Here is a 24,357-nt window from a genome sequence, read left to right as displayed (position 1 = left end):
CCAAGAACTTGAAAGAACAGGGTCAAGCTTGGCAGGGCAAATGCCAATACTGAAGAACAGAATTCGACTTATACATAAATTGCATCTTAGTTATCTAAAGTTGTTCTTTTTTTTGTTTGTTTGAGATGGAGTCTCACTCTGTTGCCCAGGCTGGAGTGAAGTGGCACAATCTCCGCTTACTGCAAGCTCTGCCCCCTGGGTTCACAGCATTCTCCTGCCTCAGCCTCCCGAGTAGCTGGGACTACAGGCGCCCGCCACCACGCCCGGCTAATTTTTTTGTATTTTTAGTGGAGATGGGGTTTCACCATGTTAGTAAGGGTGGTCTCAATCTCCTGACCTCGTGATCCGCCTGCCTCTGCCTCCCAAAGTGCTGGGATTACAGGCGTGAGCCACCGCGCCCGGCCTCTTAAGTTCTTTCTTTCCCAATAAAGCATACAAGTGCTCAAAACCCAGTTTATATTTCAGCATGCAACTATGAGTCAATGTGTTACATTTTCCACAATTTATTTTAGATAAGTATGAAACTTTGAAAACCATATGTAGAAACCATAAGCTACCTTAGTTCGCTGGATTGTTGAGGGCCATCGTGGTCCCTGTGTCCTAAGACCTGCCCACTTCTATTCATGGATAGTTTAGTCTTTTCTCCATAGGGAGTAGACCTTCTGGAAAACATCTTCCTTAACAGGATGTTCTTGTAGTTACGTGGAGGCATCTATCCTGAAATGTAACAAATTCCTCTCCAAAACGTAAGGCTCTTCGGTAAAATCTAGAACCATAAAATTGTTCAAAATCTCCCATGTGTACACAGATAGTAATGGCAATGTAATAGTAGCCATTATTCACTGAGTACTTAATGTGTGTTAAGCACCTCTGTGTATTTTCTCGATGAATCCAAATGAAAACTGAATGAAGTAGAGACACCATCCTAATCCGCATATTAGGGAGAGGAAAACTCAAGCCAGGAGAAGTTGATTGAGGAGGTCATGGAAGATCAGCTCAACTGGATTTGAATCTTGGCTGTACTGGTACTAGCTGTATGGTCTTGAGCAGGTTTTTTACAGCCCCAGAACCGCAGGCTTCCTCTCCTGGGAACATGACCCTAAGAAGAGGTCTGAGGGGGTCCTTCGGGTCATACATGCAACAGTGAGAGTCACACCTGGTACACGGTGGGCCCATCCTCCGTGTTGGCTGCTGCTGTTGATCATGATGAAAATGATGACGTCAGAAGCAGAAGCCTTTGCCCTTAGTGGCTTAGGTCCATGCTACTCAATTTATCACAATGTTTTGAGAGTAATTACAGGACACCGGGGACTCAGATCTGCTTTCTGCAGAGCAGGTGAAATGCTGAGTCATGTTAGATAGCTAGATAATAAATTCCTTGAAGCCCGGGAGTGACTGATTCATGGTGCTCCACAGATAGCTCTTCTGATTGGATTTAGAATTTATCTCCAATGTGTTGGATTTGGATCTAGGGATACCTGGAGTAGTTTGGGGGAATAACATGGGTACTGAAGAAACAGTTATTTTGCCTCACCAGTTGGAGGAGGATAATGCCTTAGGCAGAGGGAAGACATACGTTGCAGGAGAAATAAATAGTAATTCACATTGTTGGTAGTTGGAGGATGTCTGATGCCAGCCTGAGATTCACGGAAGGAACAAGTTACGGGATAGTAAATCTGTGGCAAACAAAAATAGATGTGGAGAGAAGATCAAGGGGTGCCCAGTCGATGGAAAATAATTGGAGACAAAAACTGTTAAAATTAATAAAATAAATGTGACCTCGATTGGGGAAAAAAATGTGGTTAGCCTCCACCACTGAGCAAACGATAACAATGAAATCATTCAATGAACAAATTGTATCAGAAGAGAAAGACTGTTGTTACATTGCCTTAGAAAACTGAAACTTTGACCTTGGTTTGTTACTGAAACTTGATTTTTCCTCCCCGCACCACCCCCCTCACGAATTTAGGAAGTTTTTATTTTATCTTTATTTTAAAAATAAAGGAACAGCGAGTTCTCACATTGAGTGTAATGCTGGCCTCTTTTTGTCTCTCGCAGGGGAATTTCAGAGTGCCTGCCCCGGTTAACATGCATGATCAGAGGGATCGGAGACCCACTGGTGTCGGTGTACGCCCGTGCCTACCTGTGCCGGGTAGGTCATGCGAGTCACTACCCTTGACAGCACGGCTGCCGCCTGTCTCCTTGAATGTTCACCCAGGGCCCTCCTTCCCCACCAACCCACAAGTCATTGAGAGAAGGACTTTATTAGTGGCTAATTTTAGATCATATCTCTGCCACAGAAAGTAGAACTGTAGGGTTTCTTTTAAAAATTAATTTTAAAGTAGACCAACTTACCATAGCTCTAATTAGGGGATGTTTAAGGTCATCTTCTTACAAATGAACTGGTTTTCAAATTAATTGTTTCTCAGTTCTTGCTGCAAAGGAGGCTCCCAGGGCCCTTTGGCTGACAAGTTGCTTTTCATTGACTTGAAACATGCTCTTCCTTTGTCTTGACTTTGATTGCTTTATTAGTTTTCTGCTTGGCAAGGGAGCAGTGTCCCACATGACGGCAGGCCTCAGGATCTGTGTGGCCTGGCTTAGGTGGCTGCTGTGAAAGCAGGTGGAGGGACTGATTAGAAATTACTTGCCCATGCCCTGCTTTAAAGCACTGTGAGGCGTCAGCTAAGCCATTAAGTTTTTTGTGTCTGGAAAAACGTAACCAATGAGGTTATGTGGTCTTTCTTTTTTTGAGATGGAGTCTCACTGTGTCGCCCAGGCTGGAGTGCAGTGACACCATCTCAGCTCATTGCAGCCTCCACCTCCTGGGTTCAAGTGATTCCCTGTCTCAGCCTCCTGGGTAGCTGAGATTACAGGCGTCTGCCACCACGCCTGGCTAATTTTTGTATTTTTAGTAGAGACAGGGTTTCACCATGTTGGCCAGGCTGGTCTCGAACTCCTGACTTCAAGTGATCTGCCCACGTTGGCCTCCCAAAGGGCTGGGATTACAGGTGTGAGTCACTGCGCCTGGCCGGTGTATGGCCTCTCCATGGTTTTCTTCAGCTCACACAGGGTCTTTGCCTCTGTCGGGACTCCCCTAGCAATGAGAATCTTCCCTGTCGGCCCATCAGTATTGCACATCCTTAGATCATTGCCCCTGATGAGCCCCAGACTTCCTTGAGGACAAAGTTGCAGTTAGAGCCTCCCCCATGAGTTTGACCTTGTTAAACTAAAAGATGAGAACATGTAGCCTGTGATTTGCTGCTTCTGCGTGACAGCCAGCAAATGTCGGCAGCCCTGTGGTCTCAAGTGTCACGAAAAACTAAGTCAGTGCCTTCAGAGTGAGGAGTAGATATCCATTAGGAAGGGCACTTTTTATAGGTCTGTGTCTTGATACTGAGAATGAAAGAAAAAGCCTTTCGTTTAAGGGCACCCTCTTCCCTCTTTGTAGCAGAGGCCAAAGTGTGTATGCGTCGCCCACTGCTTGAGACCTGTGGGGGGGGATTTTCCATCCAGAGATACAGGTGTGTTTCCAATATATTAAAGCTTGAATACTCCTCCCAAGTCAGTGTTTGCTGAGGCCCGACTGTGCACAGAACACAATGCCGCATCCTCTGGGAGAGAGGCAAAAGATACTGTTTGCGTATTTCTTTTTTCTTTTTCTTTTTGAGATGGAGTCTCGCTCTGTTGCCAGGCTGGAGTACAGTGGTGTGATCTCAGCTCACTGCAACCTCTGCCTCCTAGGTTCAAGCAATTCTTTTGCCACAGCCTCCCAAGTAGCTGGGACTCCAGGTGTGCACTACCACGCCCAGCTAATTTTTGTATTTTTAGTAGAGACGGGGTTTCACCATGTTGGCCAGGATGGTCTCAATCTCTTGACCTCATGATCCATCCGCCCCGACCTCTCAAAGTGCTGGGATTGCAGGCATGAGCCACCACACCTGGCCTTTTGTTGTTGTTGTTGTTTTTTGAGCCAGAGTCTCACTCTGTTGCCCAGGCTAGAGTGCAGTGCAATCTCAGGTCAATGCAACGTCTGCCTCCTGGATTCAAGCGATTCTCATGTCTCAGCCTCCCAAGTAGCTGGGATCACAGGCACCTGCCACCATGCCCAGCTAATTTTTGTATTTTTAGTAGAGATGGGGTGTCACCATGTTGGCCAGGCTGGTCTTGAACTCCCCACTTCAGGTGATCTGCCTTCCCCGACCTCCCAAACTGCTGGAATTACAGGTGTGAGCCGCCACGCCCAGCCTTGTTTGTGTAGAACATAGCAAATGCTTTTAACACACGTTGACATCACTTGAATAAGGCCTGATGTCGGAGACCCGGTAATGAAGACTTAGACTCATGCTGTCTTTTATGCAAATAATTTGGTTATTAAAGAGAAATCAGAAAGTGAGGAAGTATGTATTTTTTGCAAGCCTGTTCCCTTTTAATGTTTGAAGTCAGGTACATGAGCTAGGGTACACAATCATATTTGTTACATATAAAGTGCCTTTGAATGGCAGATGCAACTTGAAACACAGTGACGATGAGGAGAAGATGCAGAGGACAAAGCAGACCCATCCCAGGAAGATTGGTAGTGGAGTGCCTGGCATCTGCTGAAATCATTTTTGTCAGTCCAGGCAATGCGTTGATTCCCCTGGTTGGGTAGTTTCTAAAAGTCTCTTTAACATTAAAAGAGTAAGAGAGACCAAGCACAGTGGCTCATGCCTGTAATCCCAGCACTTTGGGAGGCTGAGGCGGGCAGATCACTTGGGGTCAGGAGTTCAAGACCAGCTTGGCCAACATGGCAAAAACCCGTCTCTACTAAAAAATACAAAAATTAGCCAGGCATGGTGGTACCCGCCTGTAGTTCCAGCTACTCGGGTGGCTGAGGCACGAGAATCACTTGAACCCAGGAGGCAGAAGTTGCAGTGAGCCAAGATCGCGCCACTGCACTCCAGCCTGGTTGACAGAGCATGACTGCCTCAAACAAACAAACAAACAAACAAACGAAGGAGCCTGTGTGTTAGTAAGATTTCTTTCAGTTGCAAGTGCCAAAAACCCAGTTCATACTACTTTAAGCAAAAGTAGGAACTTACTGGCCAGTGTCTGGAGAGACCAGGGGTAGTGCAGGGACGGCTGGATGCAGGCCTCAGAGGGTGCCGTCGAGAATCAGCCTCTTCCCGCATCACTCAGCTCTGCTGTCCTCTGAGTTGGCTTCATTCTGTGACTTGCTTTTTTTCTATGATGGCCCATAGTGGCCTCTGGCTTCCATCCTACCACCTTAGGAACCTTTTGGAAAGTGTGTTTTCTCGCCAGTAGATCTAGCCAGAGCCTCAGGGCTGATTCTTGGTGGATTACCTAGGGTTGCTTGTCCACCCCAGTCACGTGGCCATGGGTTGGGGTCTGGGTGCTTACTGACTGGGCCTGGGTCACATGCCCCTGCGTGGAACTCAGGGTGAGGTGGATCCAGCTCCACCACAGACCTCATGGTCTGAGAGGAAGGTTTGATTCCCCAGAGACAAATGTAATTTGCTGATACCAGCAACAGGGGGGATGAATGCTGGGGAGGCCGAAACGGCAGATGGGAATCATGAGCAATACCCTTGCTGCTCTGAGGAGACATGTTTTAGACCCGAGCAGATATCCAAGCTGCTCATTTGGCCCAATGAGAAGAGAAAAACAGAAAACAAAAGCTCTGCGTGGGTAGAGTGTGGGGGGAGCTGGAAGCTGTTTATTAGAGGAAGGTATGATTAACTCCTAACTCACAGCCGCTTCAGCTCATCTCCATGGCTCAGCCACCAGGCCAGTCTTTGCTGTCATCTAACAGATAATTATTGTCTTTTCTACAATATGATTAAGTGGAAGGAGAATCAGAACACTGTAGGACTGGATCTGATGTTTCTTGTTAGTGTATATATATATATATATATACGTATTTTAATCTACGTGCTTGTCCTTGGAAACAGCACTTCCTGTACCCAATCACAGAGCTGCTCTTGGAATTTAACACCTGATTGGTTCTCAAATGCCATCTGAAAAACATTATTATTGTTACCCATCATGACCTCTGAGTAATGGAACGTGAATGGGAGAGATCTATCCCCATTTGAAGAAACGGAGATCCAGTCTCGCTCTATTGCCCAGGCTGGAGTGCAGTGGCGTGATATTGCTCACTGCAACTGCCACCTCCCGGGTTCAAGCCATCCTCCCACCTCAACCTCTCAAGTAGCTGGGTCTACAGGCATGCACTGCCACACCCGGCTAATTTTTGTGGTTTTTAGTAGAGACAGGGTTTCACCATGTTGGCCAGGCTGGTCTCAAACTCCTAACCTCAAGTGATTGTCCCACCTGTGCCTTCCAAAGTGCTGGGATTGCAGGTGTGAGCTGCTGCAGCCCAGCCTACGAAGTTGTTTTTGTGATTAAGCAGCAATTTGGAAATGAAGCGTTTCTGAGGAAGTCAGTTTAAGAAACGCTGTGATGTTGTGTTTTAAACCTATGAACTCCCCTCCATAGCTCATCCCTCTACTTTTCCATCTAACCCCATTACTGTACCTTATCTATGATTAGTAAATGTCTTCAGCTAGAATTGTTACAGTCTGTTTTGTAACAGTGAAGTCAGGACCTAAGGGATTATAGCATTGTTACACTTCATGCTCATCTTACATAAAATTGCATAAAATGTATTAAAATTCATGTCTCCTCTTATCACTGCCTTGCAAAGAATGGATTTGTATAGCTTTTAACTAACCATGTAACGGGGGCAGCACCACATCTGAAATCCAAGCTGACTCATGTACCGTAATCTTTGTGTTTTATCTAATAAGTACAACTACCTGTGTGTTTATCATCTTTTTTAATTGTATACATAATCTTGAGAGTTTATTCCTTTTTAGTTCTGTATTGATTTGTTCTCTTGGTCATCTGTTTAGAAATACATTCAATACCTTTGGGGAAGAGCAAAGATGATTTCTGCAAATGTCGCCCTTTTTTATTAAAAATAGCTTCTGTGGTCTTTCTTATAAAAGCAGTACATGTTTATTGAATAAGAAAACAGATAGGCTGGGCGTGGTGGCTCACGCCTGTAATCCCAGCACTTTGGTAGGCTGAGGCGGGCAGATCATCTGAGGTCAGGAGTTTGAGACCAGCCTGGCCAGCATGGTGAAACCCCATCTCTACTAAAAATACAAAAATTAGCCGAGTGTGGTGACACATGCCTGTACTCCCTGCTACTTGGGAGGCTGAGGCAGGAGAATTGCTTGAACCCGGGAGGTGGAGGTTTCAGTGAGCCAAGATCGTGCCACTGCACTCCATCCTGGGCAACAGAGTGAGACTCCATCTCAAAACAAAACAAAAAACAGATAAGGAAAAAAAAAAAATTAGGCCGAGCGCTGTGGCTCACACCTGTAACCCCAGTACTTTGGGAGGCCAAGGCGGGCAGATCATGAAGTCAGAAGATCAAAACCATCATGGCCAATATGGTGAAACCCCGTCTCTACTAAAAATACAAAAATCAGCCGGGTGTGGTGACACGTGCCTGTAATTCCAGCTACTCAGGAGGCTGAGGCAGGAGAATCCCTTGAATCAGGGGGTCGGTGGTTGCAGTGAGCCGAAATTGTGCCACTACACTCCAGCCTGGCAACAGAGCAAGACTCCATCTCAAAAAAATAATAATTTTCTGGAATTTTTCTATATCTATAAACATAGGGGTGTGTATGTGTGTGTGTGTATACACGCACACATATATATATTAGTTTCCAAAAATAAAATCATACTATAGTTGTTTGCAACTAGTTTTTCCGTTTGTCTGGCTTCAGGTGGGAATGGAAGTGGCCCCACATCTCAAAGAAACCCTAAATAAGAACTTTTTTGACTTCCTCCTTACGTTCAAACAGGTAAGAGAACACTCTCAGAATAGCTAATCGATATAACAGTTCTATGAAAGCAAATTCACAAAACCCAGTTGGTTTTCCAAGTTGAGAATGCCTTAAAGCTCTTTAAATGTGCAGGCCCTGGAAAATTACACTAGCTTCTGTTGTAGACAATTAAAATGTGTTGATTGTACTGAGTAAGCGGAGAAAGTTAATATGCATGTGTTAACAGGAAACGTCTCCAGTCGATCAGCCTTGCTTCTTAGCATCTGCTGGCTCCATTTTTATCAGGTTCCTGCTTTCCACAGCGCTTGTTCCCAAAACAGCTCAGCTTGGTGACATGAGAAACTTTCTGTGTTTTTTTCTGGTTTAAAAGAAAAAAGCAACTGAGAAACCAGGCTATTTCTCTCAGGGCTGTCCACATGCTTACAAGTATGCACAGTCTGTGAGTTGTGTGTGCTTTGTTTGTTGTTTGATTTTCCCCCTCCTTTTCTAAGTGTTTGTTTGGTCTCCTGTAGATTCATGGGGATACGGTCCAGAACCAGCTGGTGGTCCAAGGAGTGGAGCTCCCATCGTACCTCCCCTTGTACCCGCCTGCCATGGACTGGATCTTCCAGTGCATCTCCTACCATGCCCCCGAGGTAACTGCCAGGTGGCTTCAGTGTGACGCTCACCTCCTGTATGGCGACAGCCCCTGCACGCTGTGCCTTTTAATGTTAATGCGACCCTTTCATACCAGCTATAGCAACGTTAGCACTAGCCAGCCTTTATAGAGGGCTTGTCATGGTGGCTGGTTCTGTGCTAAGTGCTTTTCTAAGACTGTCTCATTTTAACAACTGTGGGAGGGGAATGTGGTGGCTTGAGAGGCCATATACCTAAGTGAGGCCACACAGCTGGAAAGCAGTTGGTGGCTGGGTGCGGTGGCTCACATCTGTAATCCCAGCACTTTGCAAGGCCAAGGTTGGGAGGATCACTTGATTTTAGGAGTTTGAGACCAGCCTTGGCAACATAGCAAAACTCCATCTCTACAAAAAATTAGCCAGGCATGGTAATATATGCCTATAGTCTCAGCTACTCGGGAGGCTGAGGTGGGAGCACCACCTGAGCCCCAGAGTTCAAGGCTACAGTGAGCTGTGTTTGTATTACTGCACTCCAGCCTGAGTGACAGAGCAAGACACTGTCTCATTAAAAAAGAAAAAAAAGGAAGGTGGTTGGTGACTTGATACAAACCCACAGAACTGGGCTTCAGGTCCAACAAGCCTTGTTGCCTCTTCACTTACCTTCACGTACCCCTTTTGTGTTTATAATAATCCAATAAAGTCTGTAGAGCAGGTATTTTATGGAAGGAAAATAAAGCTCAGACGCTTAATTTCTCTTGTAAGATTATTTTTCTTTCCTTTTTTTCTTTTTTGCCAGTTGAAGTATTGTCAGGAATTGAAGTGACATCAGAATCATAGCAGACATGTATTTTTTTACTTTTCCAAAACTGAGAAGCAGTTTTAGTAGAACAGCAATTCAAACTGTCATGAAGACTGTGATAGGCCAGGCACAGTGGTTCATGCCTGTAATCTCAGCACTTTGGGAGGCTGAAGTGGGCAGTTCACTTCAGGCCAGCAGTTCAAGACCAGCCTGGCTAACATGGATATATAGGCGTATATCACCATGCCTGGCTAATTTTTTGTATTTTTTTGTAGAGATGGAGTTTCGCTATGTTGCCCAGGCTGCTCTTTTGTAGAGACCCTGTCTCTACAAAAAATACAAAAATTAACTGCGCATGGTAGTATGTGCCTGTAGTCCCAGCTACTCAGGAGGCTGAGGCAGAGAATCACTTGAACCTGGGAGGCGGAGGTTGCAGTGAGCCGAGATTGCACCACTGTACTCCAGCCTGGGTGACAGAGCCAGACTGTCTCAAAAAAAAAAAAAAAAAAAGACTGTGATAGATGAAGCTTCCCTTGTCTTTATTTGATAGTTGCAAAGAAAAGAGAGACTACAAAACAGGGACACATAGAGCAAAGCAAAGTTGAAGGATATCTGCCTTTTCCTAGATGTTGCCAACACATGTTGAAAGCTGTACAGAAAAGAAAAAAAAGGACATGACTTTAACTGAGCTATCACACTTTTAAGAATTTATCCTGTAAGTTAGATGAGTGCATAAACATTATAAACACACACAGAGATGCACACATGGTTTGTTCACAGTAGTGCAAAATTGGAGGCGAGCATCGGAGAGGACTGGTTATGGTATGTGCATTCGGTGGGATGTTAATGGGGCCATTTAAAATGATGGAGACTCCTGATGATCTGTGCATACTGGTGTAAGGGTATTCATGGTATATGGCTAAGTGCAAAAAGAAAGTTACGTTGCTGTGTGTGTCGTAAGTGGCAGTGTGGCCTAGTGTTCAGGCGTGGGCTCTGGAGTCGGGGTGCCTGGGTCTGCATCTCAGTTCCGTTACAGCTGTTGTGATAGAGTAGGGAGCAGGTAACTTATTCCTAATCACTCTGAGTCTTCTTTCTTCATCTGTAAAACGGGAGCAATATTAATGATTCCTATTTTCTAGTCTGTTGCAAGGATCAAAGAAGTCACTGTATCTATGGTGCTTAGTGTAGCGCCCCACGTCTTGGTACTTGCAGACATGATTTTAATATCTGTGCAAGAGAGTTGGGAAGGAGAAGTGACAGAATTATCACTGGAGTGTGAGATTTGGGGCCATCGTAACTTATTTTTCTTTGCCCATCTGTTTTTTTCTTTCTTCCTTTGGGACAGAGTCTTGCTCTGTCTCCCAGTCTGGAGTGCACTGGTGCGATCTCGGCTCGCTACAACCTCTGCTTCCCAGGTTCAAGCAATTCTCATGCCTCAGCCTGCTGAGTAGCTGGGACTACAAGCATGCACCACCACACCCAGCTAATTTTTGTATTTTTAGTGAGATGCAGTTTCAGCTTGTTGATCTCGTGCTGATCTCTTAACTCCTGGCCTCAAGTGATCCTCCCGCCTCAGCTTCCCAGAGTGCTGGGATCACAGACGCGAGCCCCTGTGCCCGGCCGCCCATCTCTGTTTTCTAACTTTTCAACAAGTTTGCACTGCTTACGTTTTTACGTTTTGAGATTCTAAATTATGAGGAGAAAAACGGACATCCTGTACTTCAGGTGAATAGTCTTACCATTAAGTAAATTGATTTTAAATCAAGCCACTATAAAGGGAAGATTGTTTGAAATTTTGCTGCTGGTTCTCTATGGTCCTCAGCATGGTTTGAGCAACCACATGCTGTCCCCCACTTCTGGGAAGGGTACCACGAACTTGACTGTTTTCTTGGTATTCCACTGAATGACGGAAACATACAAGCAGGATTGACGTGGTGAAATGAGAACGCTTATTTTTTTTTTCTTATTTTAGTGAAAGGCAAAATCAGATTTAAACACAAAAGGTACATGTCACAAGACAGTCTTCTTTTTATTTTAAGCCCCAGTCATCTCAAAGGATGGCAGAAGCTGGGAATAGAGCTTTCCTGGGAGTAAGCTCTAGGAAATCATTATTGCACTAGAATAAGTGATTAAAAAATTAGGTCACCTGAATAATAATAAACTCTGATTCTTGGGCACACTTAAATAAGGGACATGCAGTGTCTTGTTAAAAAAAATATAATCATTTTCAAACTGCAGAAGAATTGATGTCAGTATGGAAGGTGGTGTTAAAGGTGCATGTGACAATTTGGTGCCTAAAAGCTCTTTGATAGTGGCCGCTATGAGTCACCTGCAGAGTAGAGCTGTGTGTATCCGTTAGAGGCCAAGACTTCAAAATAGGGGATGGTAAAGTTCGGCTGCAGCAGTTGGTAATATACAGGGCAGACAGGTGAGAGAGGGAAAGGAATAATACCTTTAGTTGTGAATATCTCATCTACAGAATTTCAAATTGAAGTTGAAATCCAAGGTAAAAAATCAAGGCATGTCTTAGTTCGTTTGGGCTGCCATAATAAGGCGCCATAGGATGTTTAAAATAGAATTGCAGCCTTGGCCTGACTTCTTTTCTCTCTTCCTGTACTTTTGAAGTGGGTAAATAATTATAAATAACCTAATCTGGAGATCACCTTAAAAAATCCAACAGTTGGCCAGGCGTGGTGGCTCATACCTGTAATCCCAGCACTTTGGGAGGCCGAGACGGGCAGATCACGAGGTCAGGAAATCAAGACCATCCTGGCTAACACAGTGAAACCCCGTCTCTACTAAAAATACAAAAAAATTAGCTGGGCATTGTGGCAGGCACCTGTAGTCCCAGCTACTTGGGAGGCTGAGGCAGGAGAATGGTGTGAACCCAGGAGGTGGAGCTTGCAGTGAGCCGAGATCACACCGCTGCACTCCAGCCTGGGTGACAGAGTGAGACTCCGTCTCAAAAAAAAAAAAAAAAAAAAAAAAAAAAAAAATCCAACGGTTAAATATGGCTGTGGTTCTCAAACTCCATATATATTGGTAAAATGGTCATTGAATTAGACACAAAGACATATTCTTCTTCCCCAAAAAAGTATGCATGTAAAACCTGGTGAAATTGTCTAGTTAGTTGTATTATACTAGTGTCAATTTCCTAGCTTTAATAATGCATTATAGTTATGTAAATGGGAGAAGCTGGGTGGTGGGTACCCAGGACTTCTCTCTACTGTTTTTTTCAATTACTGATGAGTCTGTAGTTAATTCAGAATAAAAAGTCTTTTAAAAATCCTTCAATTGGGATGAATGCTCCATTCTTCATGATACGATTATTATGTATTGCGTGCCTGTATCAAAACATCTCATGTACCCCATGAATATATACACTTACTATGTACCCACAAAAAATAAAAATTAGGCCGGGCATGGTGGCATATTCCTGTAATGCCAGCACTTTGGGATGCCAAGGTGGGCAGATTGTGAGGTCAGGAGTTTGAGACCAGCCTGGCCAACATGGCGAAACCCCGTTTCTACTAAAAATACAAAAATTATCTGAGTGTGGTGGTGTGTGCACCTGTAATCCCAGCTACTTGGGAGGCTGAGGCGAGAGTATTACTTGAACCCAGGAGGTAGAGGTTGCAATGAGCCAAGATCGCACCACTGCACTCCAGCCTGGGTGAGAGAGCAAGACTCTATCTCAAAAAAGAATAAATAAATAAAAATAAATAATTAAAAATTAAACAGAAAACAAAAACATCTGTCAGTTAGGGACAGTTTGAAAAATGATATTATATCCATGGCATGGATTAAATAGCCATGGATTAAAAGAGTGAGGTAGATTTGTGTAACAACATGGAGAAGAGAGGACCATCTAGATTCTCCATTAAAAAAGGCCATATTTAAATATCTCCAGCCCAGTATTTGTAAGAGTATCCCATTGTGTAAAAACAAAACTAAGCTTCTGTAATAATATATATCCATAAGGCATAGGCAGAGTTCTAAATAAGAACATCAAAGTCCTAGATAAACACCAAAGTGTTGACAGTGGTGATTTCTAGGACGTGGAAGTTGGGAAGAGGGGACACTCACATCTTTCTTGATGCATGTCGATGTTGTTGGAACTTTTGTCTATAAAGCATTTCTTATTTTTACGATTTTTAGGAAAACAATGAAATGTTACATAAATAAGTGCCATGCAGGGCCAACAGCAACAATAACAAAAGCCTAAAACACAAACCAGCACACCAAGCAAATGCCTGCCTTGTGAATCTTCTGAATCTTCAAGTTCTGGTGTGTGTGAAAATGAAAGAAATATGCTGAGCTGCTTTTTCAATGGTTGATCCCGGCCAAAGGGCTTGTTTCGATCCCAGTCTGCTTTGAGCTGTTGTTCATCGTGTTCTTGCCAAAGATAATCAATTCTGTCACTTCTTAGAGGGGAAAAAATCAGTAACCTCCAGCAGACCTGCCCAGGGATCTATAACGTTTGGCTCTCTGGACACTTACATGTATTCCTAAGTTCCTTTATGACAACAGAGCCTTTGGTTTTTTAAAGTTATATTCTTGGATGCATTTTTAGTGCATTCATCTTTTGTGAGAGAGGGAACTTTTTAAGCATTTATCTTGTCTTAATGGTAAGAATCTTTTGTTCTTTTGTTACCTTTTAACTAGGGCATTTGCCCTAGTTAATCTTTCCAGAATTGGTGCGCCAGGAGGTCTCATTTATATGTGTGTGTGTGTGTGTGTGTGTGTGCGCCTGTGTGTGTGCATGTGCATGTATATGAGATAGAGTAAACCTCACGAAGGCATGGGTTTCTGGCTCTTTTCCTCCCATCTTACCCTCAGTGTCTGGAACAATGGTTGCTGTAGTCATCCTTTGGAATACTTGGGGGATTGATTCTGGGATCTCCACGTATATCTTTTTTTTTTTTTTTTTTTTTTTTTTTTTTTTTTGAGACAGAGTCTTGCTGTGTCGCCCATGCTGGAGTACAATGGCCCGACTCCACTCAGGCAACCTCTGCCTCCTGGGTTCAAGCGATTCTCCTGCCTCAGCCTCCCAAGTAGCTGGGACTACAGCCACACCACCACGCCCAGCTAATTTTTGTATTTTTAGTAGAGACAAGGTCCCATCATCTTGGCCAGGCTGGTCTCTAAATCCTTACCTCACATGATCCACCCGCCTCAGCCTCCCAAAGTGCTGGGATTACAGGTGTGAGCCACTGTGCCCAGCCTCCACGTCTATCAAAATCCACGCATACTCAAGTCTCACAGTCTCACAGTTGGCCCTATGGAACCCACGTATACTTGAGTTTGGCATCTCACAAATACTGTGTCTCACAATCAGCATCTGGTTGAAAAAAAATCCGTGTATAAGTGGACCCGCACAACTCAAAACCATGTTATTCAAGGGTCAACTGTATACTCAAGTTGCTCGTTAGGTAGGCGTTGAATGATTATTTCTGTGTGTCAGGGAGTATCAATGTGGTGATTACACAGAATCTCTCTTTTCCTTTCTTAGCCTTTTCCGAAGGCCACTTGGCTATTGGTCTTTAAGAATGACTTTTCCAATATAAATACCCAAGAGTGGGTTAGGGAAGCCATTTATGATGTGGTCAGTTGTGTTCACCAGCTAGGATGCTTTTGGCTGTAAGGAACAGACATCGAACGGGTCTGGCCTCCACAGATAATTCCATGTGTCCTCCTCCACAACAAGTGGAGGCTCTTGGGTGGGCAGCTTCAGTCCATCTTTTCGCTTTGCTGACGCTGATTAGCAGCAAGGTGGGGGCAGCCATTCCAAGCGTCACGTCCAGAGCTGACAACATCCAGGGAATCTTTGATTCTTGGGTCCTTGTTTAAGAACAGGAAACCTTTCTCCAAATCTCTCAAAGACTTCCCATCCTGTCTCAGCAGCTAGAAATGGGTCATGGGCAAGGGGAACGAGACCTGCTATGATAGATTTGGGTCTGTATTAGTCTGCTCGGGCTCCCATAACAAAATACCACAGACTAGGAGCTTAAACAACAGACTTTATTTCCTCATGGTTCTGAAGGCTAGGAGACCAAGATCAAGGGGGTCAGCAAGGTTGGTTTCTGGCGAGGCCTCTCTCCTTGACTTGGAAACTCCCAGCTTCTTGCTGTGTTCTCACATGGCTTTTCCGTTGTGTACACACATCCTTGCTGTCTCTTCCTACAAGGGCATTAGTCTTGTGGGATTAGGATCCCACCCTTAAGACTCCATTTAACCTAGTACAGTGATATTGGGGGTTAGGGCTCCAACAAACAATTTAAGGGAGATATAATTCAGTTCATGACAGAAGCCAACCTAGTTTATGTGAGGCATAGATGGAAATCTGAATAAAGTCAGGGTTCTGGGGGTAGGGATTCCAACAGTATCTCCAACGTCACCTCTCACTTATTCAGGCAACACTTACGACAGAGAGGGGCAACACTTACGACAGAGAGGGGCAGCACTTACGACAGAGAGGGGCAACACTTACGACAGAGAGGGCAACACTTACGACAGAGAAGGGCAACACTTACGACAGAGAGGAGCACCACCAGAAAGAGTGGAATTGCATGTAAGAACACTTATTTTTTTACTTTGGGTCCAGACTTAAGATATAGATCCGTTTTATTTTATTTTGCTTTTTATTTTTTATTTTTTTTACTTTTATTTTATTTTATTTTTGAGACAGGGTCTTGCTCTGTGGCTCGGGCTGGAGTGCAGTGGTGCAATTTTGGCTCACTGCAGCCTCAACCTCCCAGGCTCAAGTGATGCCCCCTCCTCAGCCTCCTGAGAATCTGGGACTATAAGCACACACCACCATGCTTGGTCAATTTTTAAATTTTTTTTTAGAGATGGGGTTTCGCCATGTTGCCCAGGCTGGTCGTGAACTCCTGAGCTCAAGCCATCTGTCCACATCAGCCTCCCAAAGTGCTGGGATTACAGGCATGAGCCATCGTGCCCACCATGTCTTTTTTTTTTTTTTTCTTGAGACAAGGTCTCACTTTGGTGCCCAGGCTAGAGTGCAGTGGCACAATCACAGCTCACCGCAGTCTTGACCTCCTGGGCTCAATTGATCCTCCCACTTCAGCCTCCTGAGTAGCTGGGACCACAGGATATACCACCACACCCAGCTAATTTTTAAAAAAAATTTATGGCTTGGCGTGGTGGCTCACTCCTGTAATCTCAGCACTTTGGGAGGCTGAGGCAGGCAGAGTTCAAGACTAGTCTGGCCAACATGGTGAAACCCTGTCTCTACTAAAAATACAAAAAGTTAGCCAGGCGTGATGGCACACACCTGTAGTCCCAGCTACTCGGGAGGCTGAGGCAGGAGAATCACTCGAACCCGGGAGGCAGAGGTTGCAGTGAGCTGAGATCGCACCACTGTGCTCCAGCCTGGGTGACAGAGCAAGACTCTGTCTCAAAAAAAAAAAATTATGTAGAGGTGAGATCTCACTATATTGCCCAGGCTGGTCTTGAATTCCTGGGCTCAAGCGATCCTCCCACCTCAGCCTCTCGAAGTGCTGGGATTACAGGCATGAGCCACCACCCCTGGCCTGCACAAATCCCATTTTACCACTTATTAGGAAGTGGCTTAACCTTTGGCTTTTTCATCTGTAAAATGGGGATAATGTTCCATGGACCTCACAAGGACATAGTGAAGAGTAAGAGAGTAAAGGAAAGTCAAGGACTTAGCCTGAAACCTGGGCAGTGCTCAGTGTCCTGTCATTGCCTCTGGTCTTGGGCTTGACCTTCTCCAAACCACTGCCCTAAATGATCCTTCTTCCATTGATTTTCTTAAAAACAGGAGCTCTTTTAAAGATATGTAATTATCTTAAGATAGCTCCAAAGCCATTAACAGTATTCCAATGAGTTAAAAAAAAATCTACTTCCCTTTGGGGGAAAAAATAGACTTCAAACTGTGTTGGAGAAGAAAAGTATCAAAGAACGTGACCTTTGATCCCAGCCTGCCCAGGTTCATGTCTGGCTGCCATCACTAACTGTGCGACCTTGGGTGAAAAACATTGCTATTTGTGGCTTTGTTTTTCATCTGTGAAATGGGAGAATAGAGCCCCTGCTTCAAGGGTGGTTGGGAGCGGTAAGATCATGAGTGCGAAGTGTTTCTCGCCATGGCTGGTGAACACTAAGCTCTAGCCCGGTGTTTGTTGCTCATATTACTAAGTGCACCCTGTGCACCTCTTGAAATAGGGAAGAATGTGGGGTTACAAAAAAGGTAGGGAGCAGAGTAATTGTCATTCTCATTGTGCCCGGTGACCCCGTAGTTGAGATGGTGCCACTTATAGCCTTGCAATAAGGAGACCCAGGTTTGACAGAGTTGCCAACTCTTCCGAAGTCTCGTTGTTGGTAGTTGGTGAGGCTGGATTTGAATCCAAGTGTGCCTGATGCCAGGGTCCCAGCTTCTATTGATTGATCGATTGATTGATTGAGACAGGGTCTCCCTCTGTCCCCCAGGCTGGAGTGCAGTGGCATGAACTCAGCTCATAGCAGCCTCCACTTCCTGGGTTCTAGTGATTCTCCTGCCTCAGCCCCCTGAGTAGCTGGGATTACAGGCACCCGCTACCACACCTGGCTAATTTTTGTATTTTTAGTGGAGACAGGGTTTTACCGTGTTGGCCAGACTAGTCTCGAACTCCTGACCTCAAGTGATCCACCCGCCTTGGTCTACCAAAATGCTAGAATTACAAGTGTGAACCACCGTGCCCAGCCCCCAGCTTCTATTTATTACGCTAAATGCCATGAAAGTGAATTTTTTCTCCCCTAGCCTCCCCATCCCTACCAGACACTGAGAATTATCTTAATGGACATGTGGCTACATTCATTTTAGAGTTTGACTTTGGAAATCTCTTAGAAATGTTACTTTAGCTCCTTCAACCTGATTTTTTAATTATTATTATTTTTAACGTAATAGGCTCTGCTGACCGAGATGATGGAAAGGTGTAAGAAACTAGGAAACAAGTAAGTATTTTAAGATTCATAAAGCATGAGTTTGAAAATGGCATTGGCTGCTATTTTTGAGCTTGGCCTGCTTACCTGGGCATAGAGCTGAAGAGAGAGAGGCAGGATCGCATGGAGGTTTAGAATGCTGGAGTCCAGTTGCCTGGCCTCAGACCTTGGCTATGTTCTGTCTTAGCCCTGTGACCTTGGGCCACTTGCCTGACCTCTCTGTGCCTCTGTCTCCTCATCTGTAAAACGGGTATAATAATAGTTCTTTCCAACCGGGCGTGGTGGCCTATGCCTGTAATCCCAGCACTTTGGGAGGCTGAAGTGTGTGGATCACCTGAGGTCAGGAGTTCGAGACCAGCCTGGCCAATGTGGCAAAACCCCATCTCTACTAAAAATACAAAAACTAGCCGGGGTTGGTGGCATACACCTGTAGTCGCAGCTACTCAGGAGACTGAGGCAGGAGAATTGCTTGAACCCAGGAGACAGAGGTTTCAGTGAGCCGAGATCATGACACTGCACTCCAGCCTGGCAACAGAGTGAGACTCCGTCTCAAAAAAAAGAGAAAATAATAATAATAATAGTTATTTCCCCATGGGGCTGTGGTAGGTGGTTGGGCTAGGATGAAGTTCATCTCCCTGACTGTCACAAATATGAGGTTGTCTCTCTGCTTTCCTTTTAGTGGTAATATCCTTGCATGGGCTTTGTTCACCACTATGTCCCCAGAGCCTAGTGCCTATAACATAAGATCTCTTTCCTAAGAAATCTCTTGCATAAACTGGCCGGACACGGTGGTGCACGCCTGTAATCCCAGCACTTTGAGAGGCTGAGACGGGTGGATCGCCTGAGGTCAGGAGTTCGAGACCAGCCTGGCCAACATGGTGAAACCCTGTCTCTGCTAAAAATACATAAAATTAGTCAAGCATGGTGGCACATTCCTGTAATCTCAGCTACTCGGGAGGCTGAGGCAGGATAATCACTTGAACCGGGAGGTGGAGGTTGCAGTGAGCCAAGATCGTGACACTTTACTCCAGCCTGGGCAACAAAGTGAGACTCCATCTCAAAAAAAAAAAAACTCTTACATAAATGATGTGGATATATATTTACAACATGGATCAATATTGTTACTTAATGTTCTGTCTCATTAGTGCACCAGCTTATTGAATGCTCGCTCTTCTTCTTAAATGAACTGGATCACTTGCTGATCTGTCTATTCATCCTGCCATCTATCCATCCACCCATCTAAACATCCAGTTAATTCAACATTTATTGAGTTTCTAATATGTGCAGGACACTGGGTTAGTCTTTCCAGTTTACCTTTTTACTCTGGTCTTTTTTTTTTTCCTCCAACCCTGCCACTAAAGAGCTGTTAGTCATCCTTCCTGGCAATATATACCCAAAAATTAAAGCAGCTTTGATTGAGGAGAAGCCAGGCTGACTTGGGGATCTGTGTCTTGCAGTGCCTTGCTGTTGAATTCCGTGATGTCTGCCTTCCGGGCTGAGTTCATCGCCACAAGGTCTATGGATTTCATTGGCATGATTAAAGAGTGTGATGAATCTGGTTTCCCCAAGGTAGGCTCTTGACTTCATGCTCAATAGGACACAAATAAGCGGTGTGTATCCGATAGCTCTTGAGAGACAGTCTGGTGTTGGGAACAGCATGGGCCAGCAGGAACACAGGCGAAGGCTCTGTGTCTGAGGAACGCAATGGAAGATGAATTAGAGATTGGGATTGTCAGACCCCATGTGGTTGCTAGGCTTCAGGCCCCCATGAGCCCTAAATCTATCAAATTAGCTCACTACGAAGGATTTAAGAAAGACTTTGGTCTAACGTATTTAAGAATATATCAGGCTGGGCACAGTGGCTCATGTTTATAATCCTAGTATTTGGGAGGCCAGCGCAGGAGGATCATTTGAGGCCAGGAGTTTGAGAACAGCCTGGCAACATAGCAAGACCCCATCTCTACCAAAAATCAAAAATTAGCTGGGTGTGGTGGTGCATTCCTGTAGTCCCAGCTACTTGGGAGGCTAGGGTGGGAGAATCGCTTGGAGCCCAGGAGATTGAGGCTGCAGTGAGCCATGATTATGTCATGAAGCCTGATGACAGAGTGAGACCCTGTCTCAAAACAAACAAAAGAATATATGTTCATTCATTATTTGTGAAAAACTTTGTTCAGTGGAATATTATGGCCCCAAATTAGACCAACAGATGTAGCTAACTCTGTGTGAGCCTCTCAGTGTAGCTGGGGCAGATATGTTTGATAGAACTTCAGAAGGAGGTTGTTGGAAGATTGGCCCCAAGAAGGATTAAACATTACTACCTTTTCTCTTTTCTTTTCTTCCTTTTCTTTGAGCTTCAAGTTACTTTGATTTAAAATTTCCATAACACGATGGTTTGACTTTTTTCTTAGCATCTCCTTTTTCGATCACTGGGGTTAAACTTGGCCTTGGCTGATCCTCCCGAGAGTGACCGACTTCAGATTCTCAACGAAGCTTGGAAAGTTATCACTAAGCTGAAGAACCCACAGGTGGGTGGCCATTTTGTCTTTTTTTTTTTTTTTTGAGATGGAGTCTTGCTCTGTTGCCCAGGCTAGAGTACAATGGCGCCATCTTGGCTCACTGCAACCTCTGCCTCCCGGGTTCAAGCAATTCTCCTGCCTCAGCCTCCTGACTAGCTGGGATTACAGGTGTGTGCCACCACATCCTGCGAATTTTTGTATTTTTAGTAGAGACTGGGTTTCACCATGTTGGTCAGGCTGTCTCAAACATCTACCCATCTCGGCTTCTCAAAGTTCTGGGATTACAAGCATGAGCCACTTTGCCCGGCCTGCCATTTAAACTTTAGATCAACCACTTTTTGTCCAAGTTTTGGCATCTACTCTTTTAAAAAATTACCCCTCCGGGCCTAACATGGTGACTTACACCTGTAATCTCAGCACTTTGGGATGCTGAGGCAGGAGGATCACTTGAGGCTGGGAGTTTCAGACCAGCCTGGACAACGTAGCAAGACCCCTGTCTCTATTTGAACTAAAAAATGGAAATTATCTTTTCATTAGTTATACATTTTTCCCTAAAGAAATCTATTTATTATAATTGTATTATTTGTTTACCTATAATAGAGAATGGATAGCTTTAAAGATGTAATTTCTTTGATTTTTTAAAAATTCAATCCTCACAGCCTTAAGATGTGCTGAAAGTATAAAATTACATGATCATGCATTCAGAACTGCCATAAAAAATAAAACTTAAAAAAATGCATACCATTACAGATATTTGAAACTTTATAAAAGATCACTTAACTTTATAGAGGGCATCCAAAATGTAACAGTTTGTAAGATTTAGGTTTGAAAATATCGTTAATAGGATATTCCTAAATTAAAGATCAGCCTTTAAGCCAGTAATTAGCAAAAGGAAATTCCCGTTTCCGACCATTGAACAGAGCCACCTGAAGCTTCCTGTTTGCTATAAGGCATACTATGTTGGACTTAACGTTAAGATGCTTTCCTTTTTCTTTGTAGGACTACATTAATTGTGCCGAAGTGTGGGTAGAATACACCTGCAAGCATTTCACGGTATGTGTGACTGTGGTGGTGTTTTTCAAAGAATTAGATTTTTTCGTGTTTATAATAGTGAATTAGCCTAGTTTAGATATTGAGGCATTTGACCATGGTGCTTGCTGTTATAATTTATAAAAATTGCGTTCTTCATGATAAAGCATGAGGGATCATTAATATGTATACTATAACAAAAAATAACTGTTCCATGTTTACATTTAAGTTTGGAAAATGCAGCATTATACAAAGTTAAACCTTTTTTTTTTTTTTTTTTAACCATAGGATACCTTAGATGTTTATATGCTAAAGTGCCTTGCGACTGTACATCAGAGTCTAGTAAGCAGCATTTCCCAAACAGTTTGACTGGCATGTAATTCTTTTCCTAAGCAAATGTTTCTTTCCCTAGGCATAGACTAGAACCACAGTTAGGGGAATACTAGGCTTCTCAAAGAGCAGAGACTTTAGAAGCAGATAGAAGTGGGTTCAAAACCCTTGCCGGAGTAATTTGTTTATTTTTAATCAAGTCCTAAAAATTTAAGTATAGCATTGCTATGATCTGAATGTCTGTGCCCTCCCAAAATTCATATGTTGAAATCCTAGCCCCCAAGATGATGGTATTAGGAGGTGGAACCTTTGGGAGATTAGGTCATGAGGGCAGAGTCCTTATGAAGGGGATTAATGCCCTTATAATAAAAGAAGCCCACCAGCCTGGCCAACATGGTAAAACCCCGTCTCTACTAAAAATAACAAAAAAAATTAGCCGCGTATGTGACACGTGCCTGTAGTCCTAGCTACCCAGGAGGTTGAGGGAGGAGAATCGCTTCAATGTGGGAGGCAGAAGCTGCAGTGAGCCAAGATTGCACTGCTACACTCCAGCCTGAGTGACAGAGTGAGACTCTGCCTCAAAACCAAAGTAATAATACAAATAAGTCCCGAGGAGCTCACTGTCCCCTTCCACCCCGTGAGGACTTGGGGAGAAGATGCCATTTGTGAGGAATGGGTCCTCACCAGACACCAAATCTACCTCGATCTTGGACTTCCCAGCCTCCAGAACTGTGAGAATTAAATTTCTGTTGTTTCAAGCTTCCCAGTTTATGGTATTTTGGTAGAGAAGCCCAAACAGACTGAGCCAAGCACACATGCAAAAACGTGCACGTATCATAAGTTTGCTGGCTCAATGAATTTTCACAAGGTACGACCATGTAATCACTGTCCAGAATAGCAAATAGGAAATAACGACCCCACAGAACCCCCAGAACTGCCCCTCGCTGTCACACCTCAGCCTTTGGGGAGGTGCAGGTAGACACCATCCTGGCCTCTAACACCAAAATTGATTTTGCCTCGTTTTGAGCATCAGGTAAATGTTGGTCCATTGATTTTTGTGTTTTTTTGGTCCTATTTTTATTTTACATTTTATTATGGAAATTTAAACAGACTCGCTCCCTTGTACCCATCAATGAGAAATTATCAACTTATGACAAATCTTGTGTGATTTATATCATTACCGTGTCCCCCGACCCCTGGAATATTTTGAAGCAATCTCAGACATTGTATCATTTCATCTGTCAATATTTCAGCACATCTGTAAAAATGTAAGGATTCCATTGATTGATTGATTGACAAACAGGATCTCACTCTGTTGCCTGGACTGGAGTGCAGTGGTACGACCGTGACTCACTCCAGCCTCGACCTCCTGGGCTCAGGCAATCCTCCTGCCTCAGCCTCCCGAGTAGCGGGAATCACAGGTACATGCCAGCACACCTGGCTAAATTTTTTTTACTTGTAGAGATGGGGTCTCGCTGTGTTGCCCAGGTTGGAGGGTTCCCTTCCTTAAACCAAATCTAAATACATTATTCTAAAGAAAAAAGTTGCTTTTTTTTTTTTTTTTGAGACAGAGTCTCACTCTGTTGCCCAGGCTGGAGTGCTGTGGCACGATTTCAGCTCACTGCAACCACTGGCTCCTGGGTTCAAGCAATTCTCCTGCCTCAGCCTCCTGAGTAGCTAGGACTACAGGCGTACACCACCACACCCAGCTAATTTTATGTATTTTCAATAGAGACGGGGTTTCTCCATGTTGGCCAGGCTGGTCTTGAACTCCTGACCTCAAGCAGTCCACCCTCGGCGTCCCAAAGTGCTGGGAGTACAGGCGTGAGCCACCTCACGCGGCTGAGTTACTAATTATTTAATATCATAAATACCAGTCAATATTCTGATTTCCCCAATTATCTGATTTTTAAAAAAAGTTTATTTGTTGAAATCTGGTTGAAAATAAGGCTTTTACATTGCAATAGGCATTTTAGGATACTTTTGATATGTAAGTTATCTTTCAAAACTGTCTCCTTCTCTCCTTCCCCTTTCTTTCCCTGTAATTTATTAGTTGAAGAAATTGGGTCTTTTGCCCTGTAGAGTTTGCAAAGACTGCATTTTTCCCATTGCATCCTTGTGATGGTGTCTGACGTGCTCTTCTGCCTTTTGTAATTCTCATAAATCAGCAGTTAATTGTAGAGACTTAAAAGCCATTCTTAGCTTGTGGGCCTTGTAAAAACAGGCACTGGGCTGGATTGGGCTGCACTTGG

The 24,357-nt window shown here is 44.2% G+C and overlaps 3 protein-coding genes across 6 annotated transcripts in view; 2 read left to right on the top strand and 1 right to left on the bottom strand.

Annotated features, from left to right (window-relative positions):
- IQCK (IQ motif containing K) overlaps window positions 1–24,357 on the top strand; it is a 959,718-nt gene that overhangs the window by 712,677 nt on the left and 222,684 nt on the right. The gene's annotated exons all lie outside the window — the stretch shown is intronic.
- The window catches only part of GDE1 (glycerophosphodiester phosphodiesterase 1), a 241,834-nt gene that overhangs the window by 109,885 nt on the left and 107,592 nt on the right, over window positions 1–24,357 (bottom strand). The gene's annotated exons all lie outside the window — the stretch shown is intronic.
- VPS35L (VPS35 endosomal protein sorting factor like) overlaps window positions 1–24,357 on the top strand; it is a 149,534-nt gene that overhangs the window by 53,692 nt on the left and 71,485 nt on the right. For 3 of the 4 annotated variants that reach the window (XR_007722281.1, XM_050775005.1, XM_050775006.1), the window contains exons 11-18: window positions 699–746; window positions 2,059–2,152; window positions 7,797–7,874; window positions 8,369–8,491; window positions 18,196–18,242; window positions 19,688–19,799; window positions 20,639–20,755; window positions 21,746–21,799. Coding sequence is in view for 3 of the 4 variants with exons in the window: in XM_050775005.1 (XP_050630962.1) it covers window positions 699–746; window positions 2,059–2,152; window positions 7,797–7,874; window positions 8,369–8,491; window positions 18,196–18,242; window positions 19,688–19,799; window positions 20,639–20,755; window positions 21,746–21,799 (673 nt within the window). In the remaining variant the exon portion in view is untranslated. Of the gene's footprint in view, window positions 1–698; window positions 747–2,058; window positions 2,153–3,448; window positions 3,526–7,796; window positions 7,875–8,368; window positions 8,492–18,195; window positions 18,243–19,687; window positions 19,800–20,638; window positions 20,756–21,745; window positions 21,800–24,357 lie in introns of those variants that run through there. The other variant, XM_050775007.1, reaches the window with a different exon arrangement.

The sequence above is a fragment of the Macaca thibetana genome, chromosome 20, assembly GCF_024542745.1.
Source record: "Macaca thibetana thibetana isolate TM-01 chromosome 20, ASM2454274v1, whole genome shotgun sequence".
In the NCBI taxonomy this organism is placed as follows: Eukaryota; Metazoa; Chordata; class Mammalia; order Primates; family Cercopithecidae; genus Macaca; species Macaca thibetana.
Note: the sequence above shows the minus strand (reverse complement) of the source record. Positions and strands in the feature narration are given on the sequence as shown.